General features: G+C 42.8%; 1 protein-coding gene across 1 annotated transcript in view; it reads right to left on the bottom strand.

Moving 5' to 3' along the window:
- CCND1 (cyclin D1) overlaps positions 1 to 10,478 on the bottom strand; it is a 15,121-nt gene that overhangs the window by 1,790 nt on the left and 2,853 nt on the right. Inside the window, exons 3-4 of the mRNA XM_009886250.1 lie at positions 10,212 to 10,371; positions 4,505 to 4,653 (exon numbers count right to left, since the gene is read on the bottom strand). Of these exons, the coding sequence (XP_009884552.1) occupies positions 4,505 to 4,653; positions 10,212 to 10,371 (309 nt within the window). The remainder of the gene's footprint in view (positions 1 to 4,504; positions 4,654 to 10,211; positions 10,372 to 10,478) is intronic.

A 10,478-nucleotide genomic window follows, 5' to 3' on the forward strand; every position in this document is an offset into this window, starting at 1 on the left:
CTTTCCCTTGCTTCAAAATCACTTTCTCGTAGCTGAACGCGCACACAATCCTACCGTCAGTGTTCTGGAGAGCACGAGGACCTTGCCTCTTGCACAGGCTTTGTTGTGAATTAAAAGCATAAAGCTCCAAGTGGGATCACGTCTCCGGTGGGGAAAGGTAACTTCCCCCCAGGCATTAAACCATACCACAAGTAGATATATCTAATTCTACATATCGATCCGCAGCAATTAGAACTGAAGGCCTGTTAACTCAACCTGTTCCACTTTCTGCAAGTTATGGTTGTATTCTTCAGAGCCATTGCAACGACACAAATGGTGCCTTAAATAGGCAAAACAATCACACTACGTTTTGCCAAAATTCCTCCAGCATGCTGTTTACTCATATCTTTATAACAAACATCGTAAGCTTTCCCCCAACATATTTAACTCTGTGTATTAAGGACTTTGAAGTTTCCTTTCAGTATTGCCTTTTCTGATTTAACCTATGACATGTGTTAGCCCTTGCGGTGAACCCAGTCTTCCATGATAAATTGCCATCAAAAGTGTTAGGATGTGCATGACTGAGAATGAATGTTGTTTTCCTGAGAGGGTGACCTGCCTGCTGTTTTCTTTATTTCCCAGTTTCAATTCTGCCTTCATTCAGAGGCTTCTTGTGTGATCTACCAGCTTTTCACTGATTCCACTACCACAAGAATCTCCTCTGCCACCAATAAGGGCACATGGCATTTGGGGTAAAATAAGATTAGAAACCCAAGCAAACAATTCTCTGCAAGTCCTTTCTGAGAGAGAGGGAGGTTAATCCTACCTCTAAGCAGATCAGACCATCAGTTACAGCTCACTGAAAACACATAACCTATGACCTTTTCTGGTTTAAACCCTAGTGTAATATTTCCTCTTGACAGAGACACACAGCGTTTTAAATGACAAAAAGAAACGCCTCATATCCTAAAGTCATCATGCCTTTGGCTCCTGCATACCTCTGGCCTTCACAATAAGGTCTCTATGAAGTCCTTTCACCCCGTCTCGAGATATGACGGATCAATCCTGACTGTAGGGCTTCTACTCGCATGTCCTGTACCACGTACCTCAGTCACGCTTGGAATTAGATGTACTGAAGAGTAGTACATGAATACAGGTTTAGGTATTTTCGGTTTTACAAATCCAGGCACTTCTGAGGGTAATTCTGTTTTAACAAGGTAGCATCTGCATGGTTCCAAACTGAAAGCCCATTTATTTTCAGAGCAAAGTGAACCCTGTTTGCTTTTTTTTTTTCTTTCTTTCTTTTGGCTTTGGTGGGGGGTTTTGTGTTGTTTTTTTTTTTAATCCTACTATTTGCATATTGCTCATGTTTGAGCTCTGAAAACTAAAACCATTCAAAAGAATTTCTATAAATACCTATTCTTCTCCCTCTGGAGTCCAGTCATGAATAATTACATAGGACTATTAATTTAAAGGTAATTTTTGACCACATAATTTTTTTTTCCTGTGAGATTCTCCGAGTACAGCATGTTGTAACTCTGTGTTTTTAAAACATAATAATCTTTACAATTTATTACGAACAGACTATGTCTTAAGTTACAGTTAAACGAACAATATTTTTGTAATGTTTTAGGCATTTTTGTTCAAATCACTTCTTATTCAGATGACTATTAGATGAATAGTTTGTCTGCAGGAATGTATTAGAGCTAGCAAAAATAACTGCAAAATATAACAACCTCAACAAAGCTTTTTCCCTTCTCGGTACTTCTCAACACTGAAAAGCAAACACAAAACTTGTGCATTACTCTGATAACTTCTCCCAACAACTTTTCTGCTTCACTACCCAAATTTTCAATGCCCACAGTTTGTTCAAGGTCATAAACCCTTCCTGGATTAATTAAGCTCCTCAGTGGAAAAAAAAAAAAAAAAAAAAGACTTGCTAGCTTAACTGATGTGGTCAAATACCTTTAACACACACAGTAGACATGATCAGACTCCAGGGTCAGATACTAAAGGAAACAAACAACAACAAAAAAGAAACTGCTTGGAAATCCTTTGTTACTGCCTGACCCGTTCTGGATAACAAGCACATGTTTGAAGGTGCCTCTGAGTAGGGGCAGGCAGGAGACAAATTCCAATGTACTAACAGACAGCATGGAAACCCAATCTAATCTAGTTTAGCAAATTTCTGGCCTGGAAATGAATGTCAGGTAAAATTCAATCTGTTTGGATGATGGGGTCAAGAATAGAATGATGGAAGACAGCCCAAGACTTCTAATTGTGATTATCTGACTTCTAATTACCCCTGATCAAAGGCAAAATGGGAAATTGGACTCCTACCAACGTAAACATGAACCATAAAGGAATTCCAATCAGGTGTTATTCATTTTACTTCAGATTCAGCTTTCTTTGAGACTAAAGGTAAAAAAGTGTAATTATATAACCTGAAATCCAACAGACCAGCTGCTCTAGCTAATAGATAATCAGGGAGAATGTTAGCCATGTTATAATGCACGCTCTTAATATTTCACGACAATCCAATATAAAGCGTATTCATTTGTGCTGTCTGACAAGGGGAACCATCACTGTGGCGTAACAAACTTCATATACCTGCTAATGAAATAAGCTAAGAGGAACAGCATTTGATGATTACATAGGCAGGTCTTACGGGAATTTCTCTCTGTGGAGGAATCGTGCTACGTATGAAGCCAAGCAGTTTTCTCTACTCAAATTAATAGTAGTGAAAAATGCTGTTCCCTTACACCATTACAAACCCAACAGTGTACATATACATAGGTATAATTCTATGATGCTTATTTTCTGTAGCAACCTCTACAAAAACCTCACGTCTAACTCTAGCTGCTCTTAACACATGAATATATTTACCAACGAAACCTGGAGGGGAGTTACTCCCTTTTAAACCTCTCGTGTTCAGGTTAAACAGATTATGGCCTTGCAATGACTCTGGATAATACAAAAGAAATAAGCAAGGATTCTCCGTCTTGTTAAAACTACTTTCTTTTCTTTTAAAAGAGCTCTGTCCTCAACTAAGTCAAGTCATGTAAGGACATGCTGTTGTTCTCAAAGATGTGAGAGAATCTACTTCAATGCTTTGTATCGGGAATGATTAAATAATGTTTTTGTTTGAATCAGATACTGTCAGAGCAGATAGCGAGCCTAGTATTTTTCCTCAGTACCTGCTTCAAATATCTCTCCCTGGAGAGCGGCCAACTATACACTGAAATATCTACATTGTTCACAAACTGACTAAAGGCCTTACACGTACATACCAAACAGAGCAGCGTTTTATTTCAGCATTTGAAGTTCTTATAGTATTTAACATTTCAGCACTGGGTCCGTATTACTTTAGCTGCACTAATATAAATGGCAAAAGTAGCGTGCTCAATACTGAGGCATTGTTACGGTAATCAAAATAATAAGCTGAGATATCATATTTGTCAGCAATTGTTTCACATAGTCTATCAAAAGTAAAATATTCTTTTGTGAATAATTAATTAATGATGCATTCATCCTTCCAGAAATCGCTCAATCCTGTCAACAAAGTCCAATTATGCAAACGTAGTTTTGCAGTGTCTGGACTAGTACAGTTCTCTATGTATTTAAATTATTAACATGTAAAATAATTTAACAGCATCTCAAAGATTCTGCCACTAACCACAGCGTTGTCTTTATTTGAGTCATTGTCCAGCGCTTGGAGACCTCACAAGAACCTTTTTAAAGCATCTATTTATTGGTCTTCCACATTGTTACAAAACAAAGCTCAACTCTGCCCCAACTTCACACACCATTATGACATGGATCATTGACTTTAGGTCTTCCTTGTAGGCTCCCTTCCTGGCCCATTCACTCATGAAAGCTTTATTGCTCACTAGTTACTGATGTGCATCTCCTGGAAGCTGCAGGGCAAAATGAGAGTCCTGTGAGGACCATCTACCTTGTCAGAAAGTCGTGGGACAAGCATTTGTTCCGAAAAGGAATTCAATACCAGCTACTGTGCAGGTCTAGCACGTAATAAACCAAATTAGATCATTAGAACTCTTTTAAGAAGGGCTTTTTCACACCACTTGGCACAATAAAAGGCCTCGAGAATGGTCAAAGATAAGGTCAGAGATACCACGAGGTCTCGGTAACTGTTTCCTCGTCTTATTTTCAAAGTTTTGTTTTACATTGACTCCTGGTTTAATTACCTACAACCAAACACAGCCTCTGCAGTGTCCTAAATCGATGCGGGGTTTCCTTTGCTTTGTCAGATACGCCTCTCTTACAAACATCAGAGCTGGATGTGGCATTCCTATCAGCATGCTGCAGCAGCGTAATCACCGATTATTAATGGATATAATGACAGCTAAATAACTATGACGGACACAAGCGAACACGTTCAAAAACCCCACTCGGAGGTTTGACTTTTATCAAGATTTACTGTCAGATTAGCTACTATGCAGTAAGCAGGCATTCATTCTTAAACTCTAAGGCAGGAGATCAACCGAGAGAAAGAGTCACTTACCGGATCACATTTGATAACTTGTGATAGGAAATGTGTGAGGCATTGATAGGAGAGGAAAGTGTTAGTGTTCCCCAGATGCAGGCCTTGCACAGCTGCTACCACACTGCCAGCTGCGATCATGGAAGGTGGGTTTGAAATAAATTTAATATCTGTATGAAGAAAGAAGAGAGAGAAAAAAAAAAAAAAAAGACTGAAATGATTGCTTTAGGAGAAGCCTGCCCATACACATACGCTCTTCTACTAGCATGGCTTCAGCTGCCAACTATTGCATCCGAAAAGGTAGGGAAAACGGTGAGCAGAAAGGTGCCTCCTGCTCTAAAGTGCTACAGGTCCAAACCTGTAAACGCTTATCCACATGAGCAACTGTACTTGAGCGAGCAGCCCTTCCTAGCGCTGCGCCTGGGAGGCCATTCATCACTCCGAGGTATTTTTATCATAAGCAGGGCCCCCATTCTTCGAATGTTAAAATACTTTGCTCATGTGAATAATGCCACTGGGGTCAATGGCGCTATGCATCTGAGAAAACCTGTTCGCATTCTTAAGCGTTTCGCATGATCAGATCCTAGGTGCAATCCCAATAAGGAGCCTGCAGGCCCTTTAAAGCAGAAACCTTCGCGCGGACATTCAGAGGAATATAGCTTTAATGAACAACAACATCAACAAAAAGAAAGAAGGAGAAAGACCGCTTAACCCTGTCAGGAGGCAGATAATCCATATTTAAATTAAGGTTTCATCTTAAAAATGCTTTGTCTCAACCTAGTCTCTTGTCAGTGGCTGCCATCCATCCTGGCAACAGGGATTTAATGTAAATGTGGCATAACTAAGTGACGGGGGTCCCAAGAATTGGCGGACAATCAGTTACATTCTGATGTGACACCATGCTGACAAGAGGCTGGGCCCCCTTCCAGACTGCATTGCTGTAGGTCTCTCCACAAAGCCACTCCCATGATTCCTTCAGGGGCTATCTCTGCCACTTAGCCTGTTTTGGGTATGTTTTTTTGGTTTGTTGTTTTAATAATAAAATAATCCACATTTTAATGCTAAGGCTCTTTCTGCTGAACAGGAATGCGTTTGATCCGCGGCAGTGTACACCTTGGAGGAGAATCAGAAACAAAGGAAGTAAGTGGCACAAGTAAAGGTCTAATTTTGTGAGGAAGAAAGGGAAATGCCACATTATACACAAGAACCTGAGATACATTCCTTCAGCTTTTATCAGAATACAACTTCCTCTGGGTTGAAAAAATATAAACCATCTGTCAAACCCTTGAATGAAATCAAAGGAATGGACAGCTTAGAGGGCTCAGTGGAACAGTTTAAGTATTAAATCATGCATCTACTTTATTATGATAAAATAACTTTTGTGTAAATGTTTTACCAGTGAAACTAAAGACTTTGGGACTCTAGGAAAGCCTGCTCTCTGAATCTATTCATATACCTCCGACACTCCATTGTAGCCCAGACCAATACCCACCTTCAAAGGGGCATTTTGCCCATCGTTCTATGAACCTTCAACATTAAACTGATACGATGAATTGTGGCCAAACTTTTGTGACGCACTGCCAGCGAAAAGGCAAGCCTGATCTACAGTCATCTCGTTTATGTTACCAGGCTTAAAATAAATTTTAGTTTATCCCTTTTTCCTAATCTGCCCATTTCCGGGCAGATACATAAATACACCCACCTTCTAGCAAGCTTGTGTCATTCCCAAAATTCAAAGTAGTCCAAACTGCTTATTGGCACTATAAACATTCCAAAGCCAGTCCCCTCACTGAAACACTGACAGACAGTTGCAGGTAGACTTCAGGCATGAGGGATTTCAGTAGGCAAGCACGAACTCCACCAAGATTGGGTTGCCCAGAGAGGGTACGGTGGCAGCGCGTTCGCGCCACTATTTACTGAGCTCCACAAACAGAACATGACCAAAATGTGTCAGTTTAATGAGTCTGGCCCGACAGGATCACGTTTGGGATTAATATTTGCGTTCTTCTTTTAAATGGAGCAGTAAACAAGAACATGAATTCATAGTCACACCCTCATTCTTTCCAAGGTGGAAAAGTGATAATGAAGTTTAAATGACCAGTTTGTGTCTGTCCCTATAACCACTCCAGACAAGCAGCATGGACTGCCTTTTTGTTGCAACTCAACAAGGAATTATTTGTGGCAGAGGCCACTAATTTCAGCATATTAATCAGGGGGCCCCTCTCGCCTGTAATTGGATGCCCCCAAGTGAAGAGTGTGGCATCATTGTCAGCCTCCATCGCCTCATCTTGCGCTATTGAGCGCTCAGGAACAAGGGGGCTTCGGTGAGATGAATTAGACCTGACACAGCCACAATGGGGTAGGGGGCCCCATCAATTGAAGCACACATCCCCAGTAGCCTATCTGAGACTTCATCCAAAAAGAATAAACAACTTCAGCGTTGTTAAAAAGAGAGAGAGAGAGAGAGAGAGGAGGGGGAGGAGAGAGAAGAATGCCAGCCACCCTGAAGGGAGGACAAAGCAGGCATATAGGCGCTGCAGCGCTTTAAAAAAAATTCCTAACAAGGCGAGTCACCCCTTTTCCTTTTTAAATGGAGCAGCAATTCCATCCGTCTGGAGAGCTGGGGGCTATGAATGAAAATCTTTTCATTGAGGCAAATCAAAACTGCGAACATAAATCACTTGCTGCAAGATGCAACAGGTTCCAACTGGTCACATACCTTGAGACTTCCAATTTTATAAAGGCCACAGAATAGGAGAATTGTAACACGCTTGTTTCAAAGGGGGATCTTTCTTTCTCCATCGAGGAGGAAAGCAACAATAATAATAATAGCAATAATAATAATATAAAAGGAGCCTGGTATGTTTTGATAACCAGAGGAACATAATGAAATGCTGAAGCTCCAATATTTGTTGCTATTCATTGTTATGCTTGTATAGAGCTGCAGTTCTCCCTCAACACTGGTCTTAACTTGGGCCAAAAGAGGCCTGCTTCCTTTTGAGCTCTCCCTGCCTTGCTCGGCCATGCCAAAGCCCCATTCATTAAGCTCAATTATGTGTTAACTTCAAACAACCCCTGGTAATTTTTTTTGCTTGCTGTATTTTACTTTTTTTTTTTGCCTTTTCTCCCGAACCTACCACAGCACAAAGACATCCTTTGGTGAAAATGGATTTTTCAAAACTTAAACCAAATCAAATAACTCCACTTCTACTAGCCAGCCGACTGAGGAGGGAGCTTAGAAGGAATTCCCCTCAACTTCACCTTGCAGCGTAACCTTCTCTTTCTGGAGCAAACACACGCACGCTCATCTACAAACACTTCCACAGCCTTCACCTTGTTAAGCCAACTGGCGGAGATTTTATTTTCTAAGCAAAGCGTTATTTTGCCGTCTCTTCTTAGGAGACCCTCCTTTGCAGTAAAGGACACGGGCTGTACCTCAAGCAAAGGATATGCTGCACTTGCCCCTGAGGCCACTTAAGTGAGTGTCAGTGTTTCCAGTGGACTTTGGATTGGGCCCCACAGCATCCAGGCAGCACAACGCGTTTGCAGTCCATCTAGGTTCATTTTGGCAAGGGGAAATACAACACAACCCAGCAACAGCAAAGCAAAGTCCAGATGCTACTTAAGCCACATGTGATCTTCACTAGCCAACAAAGGAGTCATGAGGAAAGCAAGAGGTAGAGAAAATCCTGACATCCAAAAATAACAATAAAAATACAGAGCCTAGTGGCAGCCTTCCTGAGCGCTCTTTCCCCAGGCAATATTCCCAACTTCAGTAGGGAGCTGAAGAGGGCCCCAATTCTGGTGAGCTCAGCACTGGTTTTTTTAAAAGCTAAGTAAAACTCCCAGAACATGGTTCTCATTTACTGATCCATTCTCCAGCTGTGGTGTGTAGCAGTGTTAAATAAAGGCTCTGGATGTGCTTCCTAAAAGAAACATAACAACACCGACAGTAGATCAAAGTACTGGACTCTTAGCAAGTCTCCAACCTTTGAACTACTCTTGTTTTCATCCCTGTCATTGCCAACACAACAACCTAGGTTAAACATCCCCATATCCAACGGGGAGGCCCGGGAGCCGTTCTTTTTAGCTAACAGCCGAGGAAGCGTCAAACTTAGCAAATCACGCATTCGGAGTCGCAGCAGCCTTATCTCAGTAGAATCTGGCATGGAGGGTTACGGCTGATTTTCCCAAAATGTTGCTGCAGGTAGTTTGAAGGCTGTTTGAAGGTTGTAGCGCTCCGAACACCGAGCGTTATTCCAGGCAATCTAATTTATGAGCTACCCGTTATGCTGACGTTCGGCCCAAGATGAAGAGCAATGCCGGTATTTATAAGTTTCTCTTTTATGGCTTGGTTGTTCTATCTTTAGGCCTTGCAGTAAGGCAGATTCTGTCAAATAAATTTTTCTTCTTCTAAGCGCCTGCAATCTTTCTTCAATCTTTTTACCAAATCCATCTCTGGAAAATAAGCTACACAACATTAATTTGTGCCATTGACCACACACATCCCACTGAGGTTTTCAAGCGTGGATACCTCTTCTCAAGTCGAAATGCAGGCTTGATCTCTTTTTTTTTTTAGCACAACTGCTCCTGAATATTAACATTTACTAAAGCACTGGATCTCCTTTACACTAAGTTTTTATCAGTGTCAACGGAGCGTCTGGCATTCCTCTTTACATGCTACTGCAAAAGAACATTTGCTTTGGCTGCTTTTTCTTCCTTATTCTTTTGCCATCCCCGGATCGGTCTCGCCATACTAAAAACGCGCTGAACACATTTTGTTTAAAGAGTATCTTCCCTCTAGAGCTTCTTTTGTCCCTGCTCCTCCACTCTGTCCTGTGGGAACAGCGAGATCTGGAGAACAGAAAGACTCTTCTACAACCTTTTTTTTTTTTTTTTTCTCCTTCCCACTCGTTAGGGTTCAGCGGGTAAAGCCGGTACATGTACAAATGCATACACACACAGTCCACATGCAAACATGGAACTTCAAAAGAACCAGCGCTCGCTCGCGCGCGCACGGTGCCCTTGAAACCAAAGATCAGGCCTTTGCAAACCTGGGCCGGCCAACAGTCGGCGTCTTTGGAGGCCGGCCCCGCACATGGCTTCGGCGCAGCACGTGGTCCGAAGGGTGCAGATGGCAGCGGCTGGGTCCCGTGCCAGGAAAGCCTCGGCGCCGCGTGGCCCTCCTCCAATCCACCAGCCACCGAGGAGCGGGGAGGAGGAGGAGGAGAAGGAGAGGGGGGGGAGTGGGGGGAAGAGGCAACTTGAAGAGGGAAGTTTTAAAACCCCCCACGCGGAGCTATTCACACAAGCGAAACCTCCCTTCCGCCTTTCCAAACTGTCTCAAGAATGAATCCACGCGGGGAGGGATTCCCCGTAGGGGCAGTCGGCCTTTTGCAGCCCCCACGTGAACCCCGGTGCAGAGGGGTGAAGAAATCGTACCATCCACGGCTAAGCTACAAAGAAGGGGGCGGGGGGGTACTTCTCCCTCCCTGAACACCACCACGTAACTCAACTCGGAAGCAAAATATCTTCTGAAAAAAAGAACTTACCTCTGCAAAGTAATCCACCTTCTGCAAACAACAAGGGGCAATAATCGGGGTTTAAACTACCTCCCCGCAGCTCTGGGAGCTGGCGGTAGACCACAGCTACGGGAAGCTTTACAAGCCCGGGGTTAGGTGCGTGTAGGGGAGAGCAACACGCTTTGCTTAACGTGCAGGGCTCATACCTGTAGCGCACAGAGCCACAAAAGTCTGAGCATGTTTACGGATGATCTGCTTGGTGTCCTCTGCCAGAGGCATTTTAGTAAGGAAATGTTCAATGAAATCGTGGGGGGTCATTGCAGCCAGATTCCATTTCAGCTTATTCACCAGAAGCAGCTCCATTTGCTGCAAAGACAAGAGGGAGGGAAGGGGGAAGAAGAGAAGAGGAAGGAGAAGAGGAGGGGGGGGAAATGCGGTTAGCTCGGCTCGCACACGGTGGGACCAGCAGTAGC

The sequence above is a fragment of the Charadrius vociferus genome, unplaced genomic scaffold (assembly GCF_000708025.1).
Source record: "Charadrius vociferus isolate BGI_N301 unplaced genomic scaffold, ASM70802v2 scaffold115, whole genome shotgun sequence".
In the NCBI taxonomy this organism is placed as follows: Eukaryota; Metazoa; Chordata; class Aves; order Charadriiformes; family Charadriidae; genus Charadrius; species Charadrius vociferus.